The following is a 25,565-nucleotide window of genomic DNA, read 5'->3' on the forward strand; positions in this document are numbered from 1 at the left end:
TTTCTTTTTTTAAATTATTGTAAGAAAATTACCTTGATATTGTTTTGGATGTGGATGACAGCCACATCAACAGCAATGATGAGAGCTGAGAGAGAACTGCCACTGCTACAGTGGACGATCACCAAGTCACTACTGCAGTGTTGTTCATCAGGCAAGGATCTGCTGAGAGGCCGATAATGCTGAATAGTTTGAACAAACTGTTGAGAAAATACAAAATTTCATTGAACACACATGGAATAACATTTTTTGTAGTTAGTCTATGCTGTGAAAGGTAAACCGATGTAAATACAACTTGTTATTCTCTTCACACCTGAAAAATAAAGGAGATTGCCCTGGCATGTTCCATGATTGATAGGGCAATACTCCCAGAACAACTCTATCTCCTTACTCGTCACACAATAAGAACCTCTTCATTTCTTTACTCCTTACACAATAAGTAAGCTCTCATTAACCCTTGCATTACTGAGATGCTCTGTGTTTCTTTCAATTAATTTTAAATATAACAAAGAAATTAGTAAAATAACTTCATTATCATTAAGCTAGTGTTTAGGAACGTAAGTTGTGACTAAGGCTTGGTGAAAGATTTTAATTCAAAACTTAAGAAAACAAGACATTTGTACTACAGAGCAAGAGGCGGATTCAGCCGGGTTGGTAATGAAAGGGTTAATCAATGAATGAAAACATTCCATCAATTTGAAAGAAACCCCTCTCCTCAGAAGCAGATGACCCATATAGATTTCCAAAATAAAGGATAGACCATTTTTTTTTTTTTAAGCAAAATTTCATCAGTACAAGAGTCTAAAATAATTACATTGTTTCAATTTCACTATTTTTGTGGCAGAATGAATTTAGGGGCCAAAAATAGCAAAATGAATCAATGTAATTATTTTAGTCTCTTGTACTGATGAAATTTTGCTAAAAAATAACGGTTTATCCTTTTTGTTGGAAATCTATATGGGTCATCTGCTTCTGAGGAGAGGGGTTTCTTTCAAATTGACGTTTTCATTGAGTGATTAAATGGAACCACTTGAAATGGAGATCCTTGTTACTTATTTGCTATATATAGATATGTTCCCATTTGTAAAATGAATAATCTAACATTATAATATCCGTAAGTTGATGAACAAACTAAATTTGTTTCTCCATTTTCTTATTTGTATTATATATAGGCGCAGGAGTGGCTGTGTGGTAAGTAGCTTGTTTACCAACCACAAGGTTCCGGGTTCAGTCCCACTGCGTGGCACCTTGGGCAAGTGTCTTCTACTATAGCCTTGGGCCGACCAAAGCCTTGTGAGTGGATTTGGTAGACGGAAACTGAAAGAAGCCTGTCGTATATATGTATATATATATATATGCGTGTGTTTGTGTTTGTCCCCCTAGCATTGCTTGACAACCGATGCTGGTGTGTTTATGTCCCCGTTACTTAGCAGTTCGGCAAAAGAGACCAATAGAATAAGTACTGGGCTTACAAAAGAATAAGTCCCAGGGTCGAGTTGTTCGATTAAAGGCGGTGCTCCAGCATGGCTGCAGTCAAATGACTGAAACAAGTAAAAGAGTAAATATATATATATACTCGCTTTTGCATATTATTAGTTTGGCCCTTTATTCTCTCCTCCAACTGTCTAAAGGACCCCTGATTACTAATTCTATATAAACACTTCATCCAAATGTTGATTTTTGCATTATTTTGATTCTGTCTGAAGAATTTCTAAGAAGGCATATCTTACATGTTTATCCTACATGTACAACTTGGTAACTCTTATTAGTAAACGAAACATGTGTAATGGTGAATAAATAATAACAAACATGTTTCCAATCCACTCTTTTAATACATAATTACTCTGCAAAAAATCCATGAATGGATTACACATCCACAAAGGGGCCGTCAAACTGGTCAGTTACTGGAAATAATGACTAAAATCACCCTCAAGTTATCTAGTGTCCTAAAAAAGAAAGAATACTTTCAATCATGTCACCTGAGAGACATTTAAGTTTGGAATAAGACAGGGTGGTTATGGCTAGAATAGTTTTGATCCTAAGCGTACCAAATCAGGGTTGACCAAGGATCGAGTAACAAGCCCAATACTACTAACCTGCAGGAATGAATCGATATCCAGGTGATTAATGTTGTAAGGCCAACATCTGTAAACCAAATGAATTATTTGATGGTCTTTGGTGGTTCCAGTTGTGTCTGAGATGGTCAACTTTTGAATATCAAAGTGTGGGTGACTGTACTTCTCAATGATCTTGATGTGGTACCTGCAACAAGGAACAAATCTTAAGGTTTATGGTAAATGCTTCACCAAGAAACAAACTACAATATGCTGAGTTTCCATGGCAACAACCTGACAAGCACCTCAATAGATATTTGTGTGTAATAAAGACAACCAAATGATAATTTGAATGCATTTAGTACACGTTTTTCAAGTAGTTATGTAAGAATAACACACACACACACACATTACTGGGCAAATTGTGAAAATGTAAAGAAATCAACAGCCATGATACAATGACAGATTAGGTTCTTTATACTTTAGACTTAATTTGCAGCTTAAGTTCCATGGTCAGGCTGTGGCTTGACCTCACATGGAGAACAATGCCACATGACCTTATATTCTTCAGACAAAACCAGGAATAGTCACTCTAGTTCTGTCTGAAGAATGTATAATCATACAAAAGTGTCTTTGATATGAGTTCAAACCACAGTCTGACCATGAGACTTAGGTAGTAAATTTTATAGCTTAAATACTGTAATAAAGATTGTGTGTGTGTAGATTCAAAATCTAATATTGAACCTGCATTACTCATTTTATATATTTTCACCAATAAATAAATATGGAAGAATTAAAAAAAAAAAAATTTTAAATATCCTTTACACCCCCCCTGCACAAATTTATCCAAGTTTTGACACTTTAGAGACATCAGATCTTCTGAATCTGACTACCAAGACTCATAAGATCTGATGTCTCTAAAGTGTCAAAACTTGGATAAATTTGTGCAGGAGGGGTGTAAAGGATATTTAAAATTTTTTTTTTTTAACAATTCCTTCTTGAATTTCCCCCTTTCTCTTATTGATATACACTGGGCAGAGACATTTGCAGTTTCAGGTCTTCTCTTATTTCTTTCAGCCAATTAACCAAGGCCATGCTGGGGCAGTGCTTTCAAGGGTTTAGTCGAAGAAATTGACCCCAGGACTTTTTTCTTTAAAGTTTGATAATTACCCTATTAGCATCTTGGGATGTGAACAAACCAACACCAATTGTCAAGCTATACCAGGGACAAACTGATATTGTGGCAAGCTGGCAGGATGGTCAACACGCTGGGCAGTGTTTCATGTCTTTACTTTCTGAGTTCAAATCCCGTTGAAGTCGAGCTTGCGTTTCATAATTTCAGGGTCGATAAATTAAGTACCAGTTGCATACTAGGGTCGATCTAATCAACTGGCCCCCTCTCCCAAAATTTCAGGCCCTGTGCCAAGTGTAGAAAAGAATCTGTGTGTGTAAATGTGTATGGGTGTATGTGTATATGTATATATATATGTATGTATATATACATGGGCTGTGACTGCTGAGGATATGCGTAAGCTCGCAAGAAATGAAGCCAGTATGCTCCGTTGGATGTGTAATGTCAGTGTTCATACCCGACAGAGTGTAAGTGCCTTGAGAGAAAAGTTGGACCTAAGAAGCATCAGATGTGGTGTGCAAGAGAGGCGTCTACGCTGGTATGGACACGTAGTAAGAATGGATGAAGATAGTTGTGTGAAAAAGTGCCACACCCTAGCGGTTGAGGGAACCTGTGGAAAAAGTAGACCCAGGAAAACCTGGGACGAGGTGGTGAAGAACGACCTTCGCGCTTTAGGTCTCACCGAGGAAATGACCAGAGACCGAGACATTTCGAAGTATACTGTGCGCGAGAAGACCCGGCAGGACACGTGAGGCCATAACCCATGGCCCCTACCTGGGACGTAGTCAGTCCACCTGTGCATACCTTCCTTCTTGGGACACATAACTCTACTTGTCAAAACCTGTTGAGGCAAGTGAAAATCAAATCAAATCAAAATCGATGAACATCAATGGAATTTGCATTTTTGTGGTACTAGTGCCAGTGGCACATAAGAAAACCATCCGAACGTGGCTGTAACCAGTAACGCATCGACTGGCCTCTGTGCTGTGGGCACGTAACAAACACCAACCGATCGTGGCCGTTCGCCAGCCTCGTCTGGCACCTGTGTCGGTGGCACATAAAAAGCACCCACTACACTCACAGAGTGGTTGGCGTTGGGAAGGGCATCCAGCTGTAGAAACACTGCCAGATCTGACTGGAGCCTGGTGCAGCCTTCTGGCTTCCCAGACCCCAGTTGAACCATCCAACCCATGCTAGCATGGAAAGGGGACGCTAAATGATGATGATATATACACATAGATACACACACGCACGCATATATATATATATATCATCATCATTGTCGTTTAACGTCCGTTTTCTATGCTGGCATGGGTTGGATGGTTTGACTGAAGACTGGTTAGCCAGATGGCTGCACCAGACTCCAATCTAACCTGGCAGAGTCTCTACAGCTGAATGCCCTTCCTAACGCCAACCACTCCAAGAGTGTAGTGGGTGCTTTTACTTGCCACCAGCACAAGGCCCAGTCAAGCAGTACTGGCAACGATCACCTTCAAAAGGTGTTTTTTACGTGCCACATGCATGAGGAGCCAGTCCCGTGGCACTGGCAACAACCACACTCGAATGTTGTTTTTCACATGCCACCGGCACAGGTGCCGGTAAGATGCCACTGGCATGGGAGCAAGTCAATGGCACTTTTAATGTTCCACTGGCACGAGTGCCAATCAGGTGGTACTGTCATCGGCCACGTCAGCAATTTTGATTTCACTTGCTTCAACAGGTTGAATGGGCTGGTTATATACCACTGGCTTTGGCCACAGGTCATGGTCTCACTTGGCTTGCCAGGTCTTCTCAAGCACAGCATATCTTCAAATGTCTCGGTCACTAGTCATTGCCTTGATGAGGCCCAATGTTCAAAGATTGTGCTTCACCACCTCATCCCAGGTCTTCCTGGATCTACCTCTTCCACAAGTTCTCTCAACCGCTAGGGTGTGACACTTTTTCACACAGCTCTCCTCATCCATATGCATCACATGACCATACCAGCACAGTCGTCTCTCTTGCACACCACATCTGATGCTTCTTAAATCCAACTTATTTCTAAGGGCGCTTACACTCTGTCATGCATGCACACTGGCATCACACATTCTTTGCAAGCTTATGCATGTCCTCAGCAGTCACGGCCCATGCTTCACTGCCATGTAGCATGGCTGTTCATACACCTGTGTCATACAGTCTGCCTTTTACTCTGAGCGAGAGGCCTTTTGTCACCAGCAGAGGTAAGAGCTCCCTGAACTTTGCCCAGGCCATTCTTACTCTAGCAGTTACACTTTCAGCACACCCACCCCCGCTACTGACTTGGTCACCTAGGTAACGGAAGCTATCAACTATTTCTAGTTTTTCTCCCTGGAATGTGGTGGAAGCTGTTCTCTGTGCATTTTCAGTGTTTACTGCTCCTGAGCATCTGCCACATACAAAAACTATTTTCTTAGTTAGCCTTCCTTTGACATTGCTGCACCTCTTATGTGTCCATAGCTTACACTGGGTACATCTTATAGAGTTTCTACCTACGCCTTTTCTACAGATCGAGCAGGGACATCTACCTGAAGGGATTTGTGGTCTGCCTTCCTACTTATTAGGACTTTGGTTTTTCCACACCTGAAACTTCTCCTTTAGTTCTGATAGTGACTCAGCAATTAGAACAAGTTCATCAGTGTAGAGGAGCTCCCAGGGGCATCCTGTCCTGAATTCCTCTGTTATTGCCTGGAGGACTATGATAAATAGGAGGGGGCTGAGGACTGAACCTTGGTGGACCCCTACCTCTACCTGGAATTCTTCACTGTACTCGCTGCCAACCCTCACCTTACTGACAACGTCCCTGTACATGGCTTGCACAGCTCTCACTAACCATTCATCTATCCCTAGTTTCCTCATTGACCACCAGATAAGAGATTGGGGGTCCCTGTCAAAGGCTTTCTCCATGTCAACAAAAGCCAGGTACAGAGGTTTATCTTTGGCTAGGTATTTCTCCTGCAGCTGTCTTACCAAAAATATAGCATCAACAGTGCTTTTCCCTGGCACGAACCGAAACTGCATCTCATCTAGACTCTCTTCCTAATTAGTTGGGCTATGACCCTCTCTGTGACCTTCATTACCTGAACCAACAGCTTGATACCTCTGTAATTATTTGTATCTAAGGCGTCACCTTTACCTTTGTAGCAGTTGACTATGGTCCTGCTACACCAGTCATTGGGTATGACTCCTTTGTGTATCACCTGGTTAACTATACGGGAGACTAGGCTATAGCCAACACTGCCATATATTTTGAGCATCTCTGCGGTGATTCCTGATGGGCCGGGGGCTTTCCCTGTCTTCATACTCTTAATTGCTTTATCTACCAAAGTACTGTCAACTCGGTCCCTCTGTTGGGTCGACATTCGGCAGACTCTCTTTCTTCCATTCATATACACAAACATATATATATATACACACACACATATACATACATGCATATATATACATATTGATATCTATATAGATATAAATATTGATAGAGATATGTGGCCAATGACAGTGCTGCTTGATTGGCACATAAAAAGCACCCACTACACTCTTGGAGTGGTTGGCATTAGGAAGGGCATCCAGCTGTAGAAACCTTGCCAGATCAGATTGGAGCCTGGTGCAGCCATCTGGCTCACCAGTCCTCAGTCAAACTGTCCAACCCATGCCAGCATGGAAAGCAGACGTTAAACAGTGATGATGATGATGATGATGATATATATATATAAAGAGAGGGAGTAGAGTTTATAGATTAATTTGAAGCCGAGGTTCTTTTATTAACATTAATCATCTTCATAGTTTTAACATCTACTTTTCTATGCTTGCATGGGTCAGATGAAATTATTTAAGCAGATATTCTATGGCCAGATGTTCTTCCTGTCACCAACTTTCAGCTCTTTTGAAGAAAGGAAATATTTCTCTCAGTTCTTACAAGAACAACACAATGGCTGGAGATGCTTTCTAGGAAGATTGTAGAAAATGACATCATTTTTGTATAAACAGTGATTTTGTTTAGAATTAGTGCAGAATGGCAAGACAAGGAGATGCACACACACAAACCCATACATATACAGGCTGCTTTCAGTTTCTGCAAATTCACTTATAAAGCTTTGGCTGGCCTGGAGCTAGAACAGAAGACACCCAAGGTGCTATGCTATGGAACTGAACCTGAGACCATGTGGTTGTGAAGCAAACTTCTTAACCTCACAGCCATTCTTGCACTTATGGTGTGTGTGTGTGTGTTGTAGCAAAATAAAATAAACCAAAGTCCAAACCTAATGCAACATGTAAAATTAAAATTTCAAAATCCAGAAGGTTCACCAAAACCAGTACCAGACCCATCACCAAAGAATTGTCTTACCAAAAGTTCAGAAATTCAGAAACAGTTCTTACTGTGCCTTATTAAATGATTTATTCTCTGAATCTAACCAATTTTGAAACCCGTTCTTAGCATCAAATTCAACCTCATGGTTCATGGTTATTATCATACCAGCCTGCTTTTCCCAGACCATTCTCCAGAAATCAGAAACTGTTTGACGAAGTGGCGTTTGGCAAGCAACATATTTCAGTAGGCTGGTAGAAACATCGATATCGACATGACTGGCATTGATGTATTTGGAAGAACCAGACAATATTACACGGCACTTATCATCTACGGTCAAGAAAACAAGGAAAGTCTTTATACAAAAATCTGTTTAAGTATTTCAGATTATTCAAGAATTTAACATTCAAAAACTGTTGCTAAAACTACTTGGTTGCAGACACAGTGATGAGGATCGAGTTCCGACTCAATAACAAATGCCTATCTTGGCTCTCTTCGACACTTGGCACTGCTGTTCATATCCAAGCATCACAAAGTCCAAGAGAAACCTTTTCTTACCAACAGAGAAGTTGTCTAAAAACCCTCCAGTTTCTGGTTACTCTCAGAATATCCTCAACCATTGCTAATTAGATTTTTTTTTTTATATATTGCCCACAAGGATAGACAAACGGATTAAGTCAATTACATCGACCCCAATGCGTAACTGGTACTTAATTTATCAACCCCGAAAAGGATGAAAGGCAAAGTCAACCTCGGTGGAATTTGGACTCAGAATGCAGACTAATGTTTCTGCCAGCTCACCACCTTTAGATTACCTAGGTAACAGAAACTGCCCGGAAGTATCCCTTTTGGGGATATTTCTGGGAAGTTGCTACACACCAAACAAGGCAATTTCTTTGATGATGGCAAGGTTCTGTCATTTTCAATTCTTACTCTTTTACTTGTTTCAGTCATTTGACTGCGGCCATGCTGGAGCACCGCCTTTAATCGAACAACTCGACCCTGGGACTTATTCTTTTGTAAGCCCAGTACTTATTCTATCGGTCTCTTTTTGCCGAACTGCTAAGTAATGGGGACATAAACACACCAGCACCGGTTGTCAAGCAATGCTAGGGGGACAAACACAGACACACAAACGCATATATATACATATATACGACGGGCTTCTTTCAGTTTCCGTCTACCAAATCCACTCACAAGGCTTTGGTCGGCCCGAGGCTATAGTAGAAGACACTTGCCCAAGGTGTCACGCAGTGGGACTGAACCCGGAACCATGTGGTTGGTAGACAAGCTACTTACCACACAGCCACTCCTGCGCCTTCTTATTAAAAATTTGTTCTTTGCTATGTTAACACTTTGTTCCAAGTTTTTTGTTTCCATGGCTACAATTTTTTCTCTAATAGTACTGCAGAGATTCAGGTATAAGAACAAGATGAGCACAATGAAGTTCTCACAGGTATCCAGTCTCACACTCCACTGTTACGGCCTTGAAGACTGTGGCAAACAAGAAGACCGACAGCTGAATCCTGCTCCACTTTTAATCACACACACACACACACACACACACACACACACACAGTGTGTAACCACCACCACCACCAGTACTTACATGGTACAATATTGTGGAATCGATTTTTACTTCGGTTCTGTTCTAAGTGAGCAACTTTGGAAGCACTGTTGGAAGGTTTTACTTGTTTCAAGGACTGCAAGAACAAAAATGACAACAGTTCGTTAATGTATGGCTAATGAACAATTCAGCAATTTAATTATACACAACTGTTTCTCGTTCAAAAATGCTTTTGAATTCAAGAAAAGATAAACTGTTTTTTAAGTTACATCTTGTAAAAATATTGTTGTTAGTTAGTTAGTTAGTTAGTTAATTTATTGGCTCAAAAAGCAAAAAGCAAGGACATGTAGGGGGACATGGAGTTATGTACAGGGTGGTGTTCATGTAAAGAGTTCAGGCCACTTGAGGTCAAGAGAGACTTTGAACCGAGCAGTTGTCGGCATCTTTACCATCTCGTCCGGCAGCTTATTCCACGGATCCGCAACCCGGACGGAGAAAGCCCCTCTCCTTCGATTGAGATGAAATCGTCGCAGATAGAGCTTTTCGGAATGACCCTGCAGCTGACGCTCTGGAGCAGGAGTGAAGAACAGCTCTTTCGAGAGGTTACACTTTCCGCTTATGATGTTGTGAGCAAGAATGAGATCTCCACGGCGTTGTCGTTTTTCTAGAGAATAAAGGTCGAGCGTCTTCAGCCTTTCTTCATAAGACAAATTCTTGAGACCAAGAACCATGTGGGTTGTTGTTTGTCATCATCATCATCAGTAACTGCATTTAACATCTATTTTCAATGTTGGCAAAGTTTGGATAATTCAACAGGAAGTGGCACACACCTCCAACCATGCTAAGCTCCATTATCTGCTTTGGAATGGTTTTGTTGTTTTATATTCTCCGATAAACATTTCACAGGTGTTCATGAATCTAATGTCATCATTTGAAATACCTGAGTAGTTGTTTTACCAACCCACACAGCTCTGTATTGTTGTCCAAAGTAATTACTGGTATGGAACATCATAAATGAATAACCTCAAAAAATATAGCAAACAGAAACTTTACAAATTCTCTTCTGAGATCGTTTTTATTTTGGTCTCACCAAGAATTTTAACCAACAGAGTTCTTAGAATGTCTGTCCACCAGATATTTCAATGGCAGTGTCTTAACCCTTTCGTTACTGTATTTCTGTTGAGATGCTCTGAGTTTCTTTCAATTACTTTAAATATAACAAAGAATTTAGTAAAATAACTTCGTTATTATCATTAAGCTATCGTTAGGAACATAAATTGTGACAAAGGTTTGCTGCAAGATTTTAATTCAGAACTTGTGAAAACAAAACATTTGTACTCAAAGCCAGAGCCAGTTTCAGCTGGGTTGGTAACGAAAGGGTTAATGTCAGTGGTTCTCAACCCCACCCTTTTTTTTTTTTTCACCTATGGACACCCTTTTATTCCTATTTTACTCAGGTGGACCCTCATAACCATTCAATGATTTCAAAATCCTTTTAATATATTTTCAGAATTAAATATTGGGAATTGTACAAAAAAAAAACTTTAAAATATTCTGTTTACTTTAGAAGTAGAACCAATTTATTGCAAATAAATTTTACCAAAATCTTCTTCTATGGACCCGCAAGGATTCTATGGACTGTGGCTGAGAATGATTGAGATGAACTGTGGAGAAATTCACATCTGTCAGTTGTTAAAAATGACACTAAATGGTTGTTAGTCCAAAGTGACCACCAGAGTAAGACTATGAAATGGAGATTCAATAAGTGGGTGGAGGAAAGAAATGGAGAATTAAGGGGGGCAGAGGTGGCTAGAGGACTTGTAAAGAGAGAGACAAACAGACAGACAGGTAGGCAGGCACACACACACACACAAATATTCTAAAATAAATCTCATCCACAACTTACTTGGAACTCATTTTTATATTTATTGTTTTCCAAAGCTTCAAGCAAATAAATTTGTGTTTCCAACAACACTTTACTGTCCACTCTCTGGGCCACTTTGACCAGTGGTATCTGCCACAGCCAGTTCAAATCATCCGTCAGTTTATCCAACTGGTCTTTAATGCTATTCTGATTATTGATTTGACATCCATTCTTTAATGAACCCAGGCACTGTTGTCTGCGACTCACGTTTAGATTTTCTTGTACAACTTCTGTTTTATCATCAGAAGAACAGTTACCAACATTGGAAGAAGATTCCACAGATGTGTTTTTCACAGGTTTTACCAACTCTTTGAAGCAACAGTCATCACTACACTTCAATCTAAAACACAGAATTTACAGAATAATAAAAGATATGAAGATAAACAAACATTAAATGTATTTTTTCTATTTTTAAAATTAATTTCTTTAAGAACAAACATGAGGAAGATATTATCATCATTCAATGTCCATTTTTCTAGAGTTTTCTAAAAGAATGGGAAACCATTAAATTGTAAAAGATTTCTCATTAAATAGTGAAATATTCAGATAAATATTGATTTGAAGCAATCTTTAGAATTACTACATCAACACATAGAATAACAGAGGTAGGCACTGTTATTTGCCCTTGGGGGAGGGGTGATAAAATAAGTACCAGTCATACACCGGGGTTGATGTCATTGACTTATCCCCAGCCCAGAACCTGCGGGCCTTGTGCCAAAATTTGAAACTATATTATTACTGAGTGAGAGAGCAGTGCATGCCATCAAAGTGACACTGGGATAAAATATATGAAGCCCAATATACCCATCATGACTACCCGTCTGATAAGGGTACACCTGGCACATGCATCACAACCATAGGTGCACGACATGGCGATCTCATATCAAGATAAACAGCACATGACCTTGCAGGTGGGGCCCAGTTAGAATTTTCTTCAGGTCGAGTAACCCATCCTGCTCAAAAGGTCCCTGAATAAGGATTGTTTAAGGATATTGAATGAAACACCTGTTTCCAAAGGTGAATTATCCAAACCCCAAATAATCCCTCTCAACACATGGCTATGATGCTCCCCCACTACTTCTGCTCGCGATCAGAGATGCACATATCGTCAGCCACTAAAGGACATGCTTAACCGGTTAAGGTCAAACAACTGACAAGCAAATCTGTGGTATTGAGCAGAATATTTGCTGTAGCCCATCTTTTATACCAAGACAAAACAATGTACATGATAACATTTCCAATCACTTAAGATCAAGAAGCCATGAGAGCCACTGCCTGGTACTGCATCAGGGCATTTATTATTATTAAGGAGCCTTTCAGGGTTGATAAGTACCAGTAGGGCACTGGGGTCAAAGTAATTGTCTAGACCCCTCTCCCAAAATCTCAGGTCTTGTGCCTATAACAGAAAGGATCATTATTACCCAGTTGAGGCTGTCAATAACATGGTGACAAGAAAAGCATCCAGTCGTAGAAAGCAGCAAACCAAATGACAGAGTTTAGCACCAGTGTGTGGCTGGAGTTAGTCGCAATACCAAAGCGTTCTGATGATAATGACCAGCCTATGCCAGTCTGGAACAGGGACAGATGATGATGATGATGATTGTTGCTGTAGAACAGCCGGTGGAAGAAACGGTGGAATGCCTGACTCAATGGTTTGTACAACTATGTCGCTTCAAATCCCACCAGTTTATACACAGCAGTTTAGAGATGATAAACGTAGCAGCGAAAACCAATGAGAACCTCTATGGAGTAAGTCAGTCTGCTAGAAATAGTAGCCCACTGTTTTTAAGAAAAATACTTTGGAAAATGTACAGATAGAAGACAGGATGACCACAGCTGGAATGTCTTTGATCGTAGTTTTATCTGTTGGATGAAAGCTTACTTGGCAGCTAAACCAGCCCAAATATAATCAACTTACCTATGCACCGTTAAGGTGAGTGTAGCAGCTGACTGTTTCTTGAGAAGGCTGACAACCTTTTTGACACTGAACCCTATCACACACCTACCATTGACCTGTCGTTAATAAACAGAACAGAGAACATAGATAAATTTAGACGATAATAATAATAATAAGAAGAAGAAGAATGTTTTTATAGAATAATAGCAACAGAAGCAGTCTTAACACCAACAAACATTCGAGTGTGATCGTTACCAGCGTCACCTTACTGGCACTTGTGCTGGTGGCACGTGAAAAAACATTTGAGCGAGGTCGTTGCCAGTGCCACTGGACTGGCTCCTGTGCAGGGGGCACATAAAAAGCACCATTTGAGCATGGCCATTGCCAGTACCGCCTGACCAGCCCCTGTGTCGGTGGCACATAAAAGCACCCACTACACTCTCGGAGTGGTTGGCATTAGGAAGGGCATCCAGCTGTAGAAACTCTGCCAGATCAAGATTAGAGCCTGGTGCAGCCATCTGGTTCACCATTCCTCAGTCAATCATCTAACCCATGCTAGCATGGAAAGCGGACATTAAACGATGATGATGAAGAAATAATTTTGATCTCCATCTTAATGTGGAGGTTGGATTAGAAAAGAGAAGACTGCATGATTTACTTTGAGAGGATCTTTCACAAGGATTTGTGGTGCGTAAAAGCACTTGTGATTATATTGTTGACAGACGAGAACTGTCTGCTAGCGTTGCCAGATCAGGTCATTTCATCCTGCTCTGGGTTCCTCAGTGACAGATATCCAGTAGTAGCATAACAGCCAAATCTCCCATGAACATGGAGAATGTCAGTGTCTATTCAGGCACTGGTGCCACAAATGGCCAGCGGGCTGGTGCTTTTATGCAACATGGCTCCAACGCAAAAAAATGCAGTATTTTGTGTTATAATAGAAGCTCTACATTTTAAGTTGGAGATCAAAAACTGAAGACATTGAGCCTTTCAGACAAGATGGCAAAGGAGCAAGATACCTGGTGCCTTGCTATGCTCAAGAAGACCCATATTCCACAGTAGAAATGTTAAGACTGCTCTCCCTGAAGAAGATTGGCCTGCAAGGGTCCTGTGCCGGTGCCACATGAAAAGCACCCAGAACACTGTAAAGTGGTTGGTGTTAAGAAGGGCATCCAGCCGTAGAACCCAAGCCAAATTGGACTGGGGCCTGGTGCAGCTCTGGTCAAACTGTCCAACCCATGCCAGCATAGAGAACAGATGTTAAATGATGACAATAGCCAGAAACTTGCTCTGCTCTGGTCTTTCATCTCCAAGAATAGAGCTGCTCAAGGCTAGTATTCTTACAAACTGCAAGTTGATCTCACAGCCTGAGACCAGCCAGGGGCCTCGATCTTGTCTGCTTTGATTAACTTGAAAAGGTAAAGAAAAACCCAAGATGTAGTTCAGCCAAATTGTAGAAAGATGAGGGTTTGCATGGAATTACAGTGGACATGGACAGCCCAAACTGCCCATGTGGGGATGACTTGGGATTTTTGGTGATATCATAGCAAAGACATTGGCAAGCTATGTTTACATTAAGAAGTAATATATTTTTTTACTGCCCACAAGGGGCTAAACATAGAGGGGACAAACAAGGACAGACAAAGGGATTAAGTCGATTACATCGACCCCAGTGCTCAACTGGTACTTAATTTATTGGCCCTGAAAGGATGAAAGGCAAAGTCGACCTCGGCGGAATTTAAACTCAGAATGTAGCAGCAGACGAAATACCTATTTCTTTACTACCCACAAGGGGCTAAACATAGAGGGGACGGATTAAGTTGATTATATCGACCCCAGTGCGTAACTAGTACCTTATTTATCGACCCCGAAAGGATGAAAGGCAAAGTCGACCTCAGCAGAATTTGATCTCAGAACGTAACAACAGATGAAATACCGCTAAGCATTTCGCCCGGCGTGCTAACGATTCTGCCAGCTCGCCGCCAGTAATAGCTTCCAAATGGAAAATGGTGGAGGTGGTGATGACAATGGTATGTGTTTGTGGTGATGACAAAAAGAATTAATGATGACAAAGAGTCTTTGCTTCTAAAGAGAGAGAGGAAGAAATACCTGTAAAAGGTAGTCACCAACACGAAGATTTCCATCTTGTGCTGCTACACCACTTTCTGAGATTGCCTTAATAACAAGTTTGCTATAGTTATTGTGGTGGAAAGCTGGCACCAGACTGAAACCATAATTGCCAGATTCTGACTTTTTTAATCTCACTTGGAATACTCGGTTCTTCTGAAACAGAAAATAAAATAAAATAAATAAAACTAATTTCAACTCTTATTTCTGAAATATTTAATATTCAGGATTCTATGAATATTATTATTATTATTATTATTATTATTATAATGTAAGAAGTATGAAATGTAGTGTGCAAAAGAGAAGAGTACAGTGGAATGGTCGTGTGATGCGTAGGGAGGAGGGTGGCTGCATAAGGAAGTGATGGTCTCCGATTCTGGGAGAGGAAGACAGGAGACAGGTGAGGAATGATTTTCAGATGTTGAGTCTTGCAGAGGAGAGGATAAAGGACCACGAGGATTAGCAATTTACTGTGTTTGAGAAGATCCCATCCAGCCAAGGAAAACAGGGGCCATAAAAGCATGCCCTTTATGTCTCCCTCCCCCCCATTGCCTGCACACAATCGGTCCCTGACAAACCCCTTCTTTACAACCTATCTTTCTAACATCTAACACCGCCTCCTTCCCCTCTGTCTGTCACACCCCCTTCAAACCTACCTGCACACAACATGTCCCTACTAAATCGCTTCCCCTTAACACCCCCCCCCACTTCAACTTGTGTCCACTCACCTCTCCTCCATCTCCCACTCTCCTGAACTTACCCACCCACTCACCCTTTCCAATCTTCGGTTCTACTTATATGCACCTTCCCCCCCCCCCGACCACCAATCACATCTCCCCTATTTCCTCTCTCTCTCTCTCCCCACCAAAGCAGCTCCTGTATCTCTTCTTACTGCAAGACACCAATTTCTGTCCCCTAATTTATATCCTAACTTCTCATCACCTGACTCAAACCCTAACCCTCAATACTTCTCACCCTTCGTGCAGAGGTGTCAAGTTATTTGGTGGTGCCACAAAAAAAAACCCACAGCACAGTGGCACCCAGTGAAATGGTTGGTGCGAAGAAGAGCATCCAGCCATAGAAACCCTATCAAATCAGGCAGCAGGGCTCAGTGCTGTCTTCTGCCTGGCCAGCTCCTGTCAAACTGTCCAACCCATGCCAGCATGGAGGGAGGGCATTAAATGATGAGGACGATGATGATGATGCACACACACACATAAATAGACATATGTAAATACACAGCGCAGGAGTGGCTGTGTGGTAAGTAGCTTGCTAACCAACCACATGGTTCCGGGTTCAGTCCCACTGCGTGGCATCTTGGGCAAGTGTCTTCTGCTAGAGCCCCGGGCTGACCAATGCCTTGTGAGTGGATTTGGTAGATGGAAACTGAAAGAAGCCTGTCGTATATATGTATATATATATAAGTGTGTGTGTCCTCCTAGCATTGCTTGACAACCGATGCTGGTGTGTTTATCTCCCCGTTACTTAGCGGTTCGGCAAAAAGAGACCGATAGAATAAGTACTGGGCTTACAAAGAATAAGTCCCGGGGTCGATTTGCTCGACTAAAGGTGGTGCTCCAGCATGGCTGCAGTCAAATGACTGAAACAAGTAAAAAAAAGAGTATATATAAATGCAAAGTTTAACATCACCATCCTAGTACCAGCTGTATCTTGGGGATGATGTTACTGATACATACATCCGCACCCACACATATGCTAACAACTAAACAAGAAAGAAAGTATTTGTTGGTTCTGAAGAAGAAGAAGATTGGGTTTTGGGAAGGAGTTTGGCAATGTTTTCACATAAAATGCACCCTTTGAACTTTGGGCCTCATGAAGGCAATGACCAGTGGCCGAGACCTTTGGTAATATGCTGTGCTTGAGAATAAGACCCATCAAGCCAAGTGATATCGTAGCGGTAGCCAATGCTGGTGTTTCATAACTGGCACCCATGATGGTGGCACATAAAAGGCATCTATTACACTCTTGGAGTGGTTGGCATTAGGAATGGCATCCAGCCATAAAAACCATGCCAAATTAGATTGGAAACTGATGCAGCAGTTTTCAGTGAAACCATCCAATCTATTCTGGCAAGGAAAATGGACGTTAGATGGTGATGATCCAAGGATTCAGGTGTAGGACATTAGGAAGTTTTGAGCGGTCCATGGTCAGCATAAAAACCAGCTTTCTGGAATAATAATAGTTTATTGGTGTTAAAGGTTGTAGGCCTTCCCCATCTCAAAGTTTGATAAGCTGAATAATAGTCTTTTTATAGTTGACAGTGAGCAACTAGGATTGCTATGAATGTGAATAAAAATCCAAATTGAAGGAAGCAGGTAAAATCCAGGCTACACATGTTCCCTAGCTAACAGATCCTCAGAAGTAATAATTACTCAACGAGGGGTACACCACTAACAGCTCATCAAGCCAAAGTACCCTCAATGAATAATTATTAATTTTGAGGGATCTGCAAGCTAGGAAACATATGTAGCCTGAATTTTACCTGCTCCATTCCCTCAATCAGGATTTATATATATATATACACTTTATTTAAAGCAGCAGAAAATTTCAACAAAACCTGTTACTCTGAGTTTCCTGTTGCCATTGCAAAAACTGTCCGATGAACGGCAACGGGAAACTCAGAGTAACAGGTTTTGTTGAATTTTCTGCTGCTTTAAATAAAGCATATTACTCTACCACTGGTATTTGAGTACTCTTTTTTCCACCTTGTTTCACATTTATGTGTTTACTCCGGTATATATATATATATAAATATATATATATCTATATATATAAAACTCTAGTTGTGTGAGTGTCTGTCCCCTTCGATTTAGATTCCTAACTCCTCCCACATTTTGCGGTGCAGTTTAACCAAATTCGGGTATCTTATAGTCGTGATTCATATCGAGCCCGTCTGACTATTAGTGCGCGTCAACGATGAGTCTACGATTTTAAAAATAATTTAACATCATTTTTTTATTCCATTTTAATGCATAATTTTTCGTGTGCGATGGCGGCGGAGTTGGCGTCTGCACCTGTTTGCTTCTCCCCCTTCTTCCCTCCCTCGTGAAGCTGTGGGGAAGGGAGTGTAAAGAAATCAATGTTGTAAAGCGTTGTCAAGGAGACCAGCGTTCTTTTAGAACAACAACTTCATGGCTTGAAGACACCAAAACAGAAATGGCTAAGAAAGCCTGAATTGGCATCTATAAGGGAAGTAACTCTCTAAAAATGCTTATATAGTTATTTCCCTTACAAACCCGAGCAACGCCGGGCGATACTGCTAGTATATATATATATATATATATAGGGTGAGTGGAGCATTTGGCCCAACTGGATGCACAGGGAGCCATATTAGTATTGATTTGTGGGTTTGATTCTGGCTAGGGTTAGCTCTTCTTTTTTCGGTTGTTTGTTTGTATTTAAAAATTGTCACTTCAAATCAGAGAATATATATTATCATATAGTTATATATATAACCTAGGGGGCATAAGCACTTACACAAACATGTACACATACAACAGGAAGTTCTGCCAACCAAATTCAATCACAAGGTTTTGGTTGGCCTGAAGCTATAGCAGAAGACACTTGCCCAGGGTGCCACACCCTGGGACTGAATCTGAAAACATATGGTTGGGAAGCAAGCTTCCTGACTACACAGCCATGCCTCCTCCTCCTCATCATCATCATCGTTTAATGTCCGCTTTCCATGCTGGCATGGGTTGGACAGTTTGACTGGGGTCTGGAGAGCCAGAAGGCTGCACCAGGCTCCAATCTGATCTGGCAAGGTTTCTACAGCTGGATGCCCTTCCTAATGCCAACCACTCCAAGAGTGTAGTGGGTGCTTTTTACGTGCCACCAGCATGGGGCCCAGTCAGGCGAGCCCAGCATCAACCACATTTGGATAGTGCTTTTTATGTGCCACAGGCACAAGAGCCAGTCAGGGAGCGCTGGCACATGCCTGCACCTACAATATATATATATCTCATCATCATCATCATCATCATATGCATACATGTGTGTGAGTTCAAGTGAGGTCACCACAAGATTGTTAGTTTCAGCAGTGTTGTGTGTGTGTGTGTGTATACACATGCCAAGGAGGAGGCGGGGGTGTTATGAACGTGAGATGCAGATTATATATTCTTCACCTACCTCAGCCATTTCACACATTTGTGTCAAACATTGCTGTTCTGTTGTGGTTTTTCTCGTACTGCTGACACCAGCAGTCGTGGTGTCTGAGTTTCCTTCAAGGGATTCCTCTGAAGTAAAACCAACTTTATGGTTCATCGACTCAGACAAGTTAGTCTCCGACACACTCTCCGATAGATTCTCACTGACGTCAGCGTTCACCAAGGTTGCTTTGTGTAGTTTTGACTGTAAAACACAAATGTGAGAAATTACGATCCTGACTGGAGGTTTAAGAGGACAACACAGACAAATAAAGGAATATTGCAATAAAGAAGTACTTAGAATTCCTTGCTTGATGCCAACATCTAAAAGGAGACTTTCTATAAATAGAAAGAAAATAATCCACCCCCACCCACCCCCTAAAACACAGAAAAGAGATGTTCATGGCTTCCATCTTCATCCTGTAATGTCCATGTTGGCATGGGTTGGACGGTTGGACAGCAGCTGACTCCAGCCGGTCCCCAGTGTCCACCTTGCCACAGTTTCTGTAGCCGGACGCCCTTCCTAAGGAAGGGCCCCTTTACAGTGTACTAGGGGCCTTTTTCATGATACCAACACTAGTGGGGTCACCAGGCAACTCAGAAGAGATTAAGACCCATTGACAAAGTGGAGGGGTAGGACTTGGGAGGGGGTGGCTTTCTGCCAGGTGTAGAGAGGCTGAAGTAGGAACGAGAGACTGGAACAGGTGTGTTGCTGTAGAGGAGACAGGTGGGTAATCAAGCAGGAAAGGGGGGAAGGAGGGTGGAGATGAGGTGCCAGGGCATAGCCTCAAGGTACAAGAAGGTGAAGACAAGAGAGAATCAAGGATGGGTGGGGGTGGGGTTTGCGAGAGGGGACAGACAGTAGAGATGAGGAGAAAAGTGAATGGAGAACATGGATGGAGGTGAGGGTTATGGTGAGTCTCAGGTTGTGTGTGTGGGGGGGATGCAAGGAAAATACGAGTGGGGTAGGGAAGAGGAAGAAGTGATGAGGGGAAGAATGCATTAAATGATGGAGAGTGGAGAGCAACAGAATAAGGAAACTAGAAATAGATGGGAAATAGGTTTGTTTTGTAGCAAATCTTATTGTTTGTCAAAGACCTATAATCAAGGTGATTCCAACCATGACCTTCCTATCTTTTGAAAGCAGTGGAGGGCTACATTATTTAATATGTCCTTCTTTATTTAAAACAGTAGAGAGTGACTTAGGGACACTTGACTGCTATTTCTATCCAGTTGAGCAAGAAACCCCTTTGTTAACGGCATTCTATCACTGCAGCTGTATTTCTTAAATTCTGCAACAGAAGCTGACTTTCAGTCAGTTCTAATTGTTGGAACTTTTTATATTTATAAGGAATATTGAGTCATCCAAAAAGAATTAACCAAATTCTATGACAGAAACTTGTATTCTATGATACATCTTTAACTTGTCTAATTCTCCAGCCATCAAAATTCTTGGAAAAACACAAACAGACGGAATAAGAAAAAGAGAAACCATTTACCTTACACACAGATTTTTTTTCTTGACTCAAGGAAAATTGGCCACAATCTTCAGATAATGTAGAATGAAAGTTGCTTTTGACTTCAATTCTTCCATTTGGGGAGTCTGGTAGGTAGCCATTGGCAGCCAAAATATTGCATTGTTCTTCATTTTTTGGACATTTATCCTTGCAAGTGTTTTTCTCATCGAAACCTAGTTTTTCATCGGTGACACTGTCAGGTACCTTCAACATGCAAAACAATAAAATTTATACACATACTCCAAATATATACATAGGTGTATGTACCCACATATTACAGTGACCTCCCTATTTCTTTACTACCCACAAGGGGCTAAACACAGAGGGGACAAACAAGGACAGACAAACGGATTAAGTCGATTACTCGACCCCAGTGCATAACTGGTACTTAATTTATCGACCCTGAAAGGATGAAAGGCAAAGTCGACCTTGGTGGAATTTGAACTCACAACGTAATGGCAGACGAAATACCGCTAAGCATTTCGCCCGGCCTGCTAACGTTTCTGCCAGCTCCCCTCCGCCTTATTATTATTATTACAGTGGCCTCCCATCCATCCCCATCCCCCACACTGAACCATCAGATTATCTCTCCTCATGCACTACACCTGTCTACCTCTCTTCTCCACTCCTTCCTACCTGAGGTGCCACCTGGATATCTCATCACCACTATTTATCTCTCTATCCCTCATCTGCCATGACTATGTGGTATGTGGTCGACAACCACCAGCCATCAACCCAGCCAGATCTTCAGTGAAGAGGAAACGGTCAGCAGGGTCGAACTTGGGAAATCAGGCAACATGGCCAAACAGTCCCGAATCGGACAAGTAACAGGTTACATCCCAGTTTGGGAGAAGAGCCATTGGTTGGATACAAAATCTAACTAATGGTAACCTATAATCCTGTTCAGCATCCTAGCGCCAAAAGAGTTTGTCTGTTTCTGTTGTGGATGAGATTGTCCAAGTTGTTGCTAACAAATTCACTTAGCCCAGCAGCAAGATTCAGAGCCGTTCAAGAATTTGGACCTGGAGATCTCCATTTCCAGCGATTTGAGGGCTACCTGCCAGTGATGTTGGGCTTCAATGAAGAGCCCTCAACTAAAACAAGACGACCAAAGTTTTTTTTTTTTCCAAGGTCTGGATTCTCCCGCTCCTAAGCCCTAGACCATCACCTAATCACCCTGACCCGTCTTGTTGCTTAACAACAGCAGCAAGATTCAGAACAGTATTTAGCTGCAGATCTGAAATACCAAAAAGGCTCAAACAAGCTGGTGCAATTGTGGTTTTAATGGAGAAGGGTGTTGGGCACTGCCAATATCTGTGCAGGAGGACAAAGGTTTGGGGCTTTAGGTCTGTGACCTACTTGGTACTCATCATCATCATCATCATCATCATCATCGTTCAATGTCTGTTTTCCATGCTAGCATGGGTTGAATGGTTCGACCGGGGTCTGGGAAGCCAGGAGGCTGCACCAGGCTCCAGTCTGATCTGGCAGTGTTTCTACAGCTGGATGCCCTTCCTAACGCCAACCACTCCGCGAGTGTAGCATTCTAGTATAATAAAATATCTAGGAATTTACTGTACTCTACTTTGTACTCTAGAATAATAATTACCTTCAGGAGTTCATTGCTGATTCTATCAGAAAGTGTGGGGTCCTTTCTAGAACCCTTGGGAGTCACTGTGTTATTTATAATTGCACCATTATTTCTGTCTGGAAAATAGATATTTTTATCTTGGCAACATTTCTTGTGATCTTCACAAGTTGCTGAAGAGTTGCATTCTTCCTACAACAGAAAAAAAAAAAAAGCATGAGAGAAAATAAAGATTTTTCAGCCCCCCCCCCCCACCTGATACATCTCTGTCATTTTATATCACAATTGCTGAACAATAACAATAGGCTTTACTGCACTTCTGATGACAAAAGTAATAAGGGAGAGTGTGTAACTCAGAGCAGAATAAATATAGTAAGGGACTTTGAACAGCACTTGTTTCTTTCCTTTTTTTTTGCTAATGTTTACATTTTTACATCCTTCAACAACAAACGTCTGCAAAAGACACAAATGAAGGGCTTCGACACAGTATCCCTCTACTGACTTCTACTCACAAGCCATTGGTAATTTGTGTTTCCCTGGTCAGGTACCTTGCTTCACCTGAACTCCATAGAGAATTTAGGCAATTTAGTTAAAAAGAAAGGTGGCCAACTTGTATGAAAGTAACAAGGTGGAGTTGAAGGTTTCTACAAACACCCTTGCACCTCCATCACATCTGAACCATGCCACAGCTTGGTTTCTTTAATGCCATGATATATTCAGCCACTTTCTGCAGTCAGAGAAGTTCTAACCAAAAACTAAATGCTATTCTGTAGCCACATTTCAATTTTTAACTAACTTGTTCTATTCATCATCATCGTTTAACGTCCGCTTTCCGTGCTAGCACGGGTCGAACCGTCCAACCCGTGCTAGCATGGTAAATGAACATTAGGCTGTCTCTTCACATTCTCATGTTTCCAGATGGCCACCAACAATGTTAGTTTAAGTCAACAGGTTCAATCCCGCTGCACAGTACCTTGGGCAAGTGTCTCCTACTGTAGCCGCAGGCTGACCAAAGCCCTGTGAGTGGATTTGGCAAATGGAAACTGAAAGAAGCCCATTATGTGTGTGTCTGTGTGCAATAGGTGTAGGAGTGGCTGTGTGGTAAGTAGCTTGCTTCCCAACCACATGGTTCCGGGTTCAGTGCCACTGCATGGCACCTTGGGCAAGAGTCTTCTGCTATAGCCCCGGGCCGACCAAAGCCATGTGAGTGGATTTGGTAGATGGAAACTGAAAGAAACCTGTAATATATATGTGTGTGTGTGTATATGTGTATATATATATATATATATATATATATATATATATATATGTGTGTGTGTGTGTGTGTTTGTGTGTCTGTGTTTGTCTCCCCAACATCGCCTGACAACCAATGCTGATGTGTTTACGTCCCTGTAACTTAGCGGTTCGGCAAAAGAGACCGATAGAATAATTACTAGGCTTCCAAAGAATAAGTCCTGGGGTCGATTTGCTCGACTAAAGGCAGTGCTCCAGCATGACCACAGTCAAATGACTGAAACAAGTAAAAGAGTAATAGGAAGAGAGTGAGAAAGAAACTGTGAGCATACGTTAGTATCTCCTTGTCTTCTTCACAATATCATGGGAGCTGTAAATGAGTGTCACTGTTCTACAAGCAGTGTCTACAAAGTAAGGGTCCACAGCAGGAAATGCATCTGGTTGCAGAAAGCTTGCCCCAATAAACTCAGTCGGACTCATACCAGCATGGAAAAGTGGACATTAACTGGTGATGTTAATAATAGTTTCCAGTTTTGACACAAGGCCAGCAACTTCATACAAGTTGGCCACCTTTCTATGAAAGGCAAAGGTGACCTCAGCAGCATTTGAACTCAGGATGTAAAGATGGACAAAATCCTGCCAACTTGCTGTCTTAATGACTTTGATAATATTGTGAAGAAGTCATTTTAGATTTAGTAAACCTGCAACAACCGAAACTCTGATGCTCTGACTTAATTAACAACAAATGCAGAAACTGACAATTGTTCTAAGAAAGGCCTTTGTGAGATTTGTTCAGCACAAAATTAAAGATACTCCCTTGTCATTGTCAGAAATACAACAAATCACTGATTAGATATATCCATCCACCCATCATTTTGAATCCAGGTTTTGTCCCCATTAATGAGGGTGGCCGGATCTACCTCAACGCCATAGCAACCACCCCTCCACCATCATGCCATCTTGCCTGGTTTTGGGCATCCTCCCTTCTCAAGCCAACCCTCCCAATCTCCTCCTCCTCCACCTGTCCCCTCCACATTCTCCTCCGTCTACCCCACTTCCGCTGACCATTCACCTCAAACTCTAGCATCCTCTTCAGAACAGGCTCCTCATCCCTCCTCAACACATGCCCATACCACCACCACCACTCCATTTGCCCTCCAACCTCAGCATCTCCATCAAGTCCTCAGTCCTTCTCCTCTTATCAAACAGCCTCACGTCACGCATTTCTCTCACCATTGCTCTCTCTCAGTCCTTCTCAAAATTGTCGTCTCTCTCTCTCTCCCCCTCAGGCACCATGTCTCACTCCCACACAACCCCTATAGACTTTTCCTTTTGTCCTTCAATGAGAACCTTTGCCCATATAACTTGATTAGTCTCTGCTGGAGGTGAAAGATTAATTCCTAAAATAAGAACCAAACAAACTAAGGAGTATTAATAAAAAGCCAGGACAATTCTTGTGAAATGGTAAAAATGTGACTCTAACCTTTAATGAAGGGGATTCTTGAAATACATTGTTCTCTTTTGTTCCACTAACGTAAGTTTTCGGTAAATCACAGAAGGTTTCAGGTGATTCCTTCTTAGAAATAAACTCTTGAGTTGAATTCTCTTGACATTTTTCTGCTGTCTTTGCCATAGTTGTAGCTTGAGAGGGGGAAGTCAATATGGGGGTTGTTGAGGTGGGGTTTGGAAGAGGCGTTGTTTTGTTGGGGTCCAATTTAGTGTCAACCTGCAATGGAAAACAGAAAAACATGATGGTCGTGTTTGGGCTCTCTTTGACCAATTGTCTGAAACTAACAGAATGGTATTTGTCAAACTTGGTTCTTCTTGTGTTGTTCATTCTATAATACATTGCGTTTACAATATAGTCACACACACACGCACGCACACACACATACATACACAAAGTAGCAGTGGTGTGTGTGTGGGGGCATGTGCTGTAAGAGTGTGTCACTGTATCCACCATTCCCTTCGACTCTTGGTGAATGATGCCTCTACACCACCCAGGCAACAACCCTCCAACCCATGGGTATATTTGGGTAGTT

At 41.7% G+C, this 25,565-nt stretch overlaps 1 protein-coding gene across 1 annotated transcript in view; it reads right to left on the reverse strand.

Annotated features, from left to right (window-relative positions):
- Positions 1–25,565, reverse strand: part of LOC115232620 (tyrosine-protein phosphatase non-receptor type 13) — a 117,161-nt gene that overhangs the window by 8,894 nt on the left and 82,702 nt on the right. Inside the window, exons 9-19 of the mRNA XM_036500692.1 lie at positions 25,007–25,249; positions 22,312–22,482; positions 20,685–20,906; positions 19,169–19,390; positions 15,002–15,175; positions 12,914–13,008; positions 10,978–11,335; positions 9,114–9,207; positions 7,576–7,834; positions 2,094–2,259; positions 33–197 (exon numbers count right to left, since the gene is read on the reverse strand). Coding sequence (XP_036356585.1) covers positions 33–197; positions 2,094–2,259; positions 7,576–7,834; positions 9,114–9,207; positions 10,978–11,335; positions 12,914–13,008; positions 15,002–15,175; positions 19,169–19,390; positions 20,685–20,906; positions 22,312–22,482; positions 25,007–25,249 — 2,169 coding nt within the window. The remainder of the gene's footprint in view (positions 1–32; positions 198–2,093; positions 2,260–7,575; positions 7,835–9,113; positions 9,208–10,977; positions 11,336–12,913; positions 13,009–15,001; positions 15,176–19,168; positions 19,391–20,684; positions 20,907–22,311; positions 22,483–25,006; positions 25,250–25,565) is intronic.

The sequence above is a fragment of the Octopus sinensis genome, linkage group LG2 (assembly GCF_006345805.1).
Source record: "Octopus sinensis linkage group LG2, ASM634580v1, whole genome shotgun sequence".
Lineage (NCBI taxonomy): Eukaryota > Metazoa > Mollusca > Cephalopoda > Octopoda > Octopodidae > Octopus > Octopus sinensis.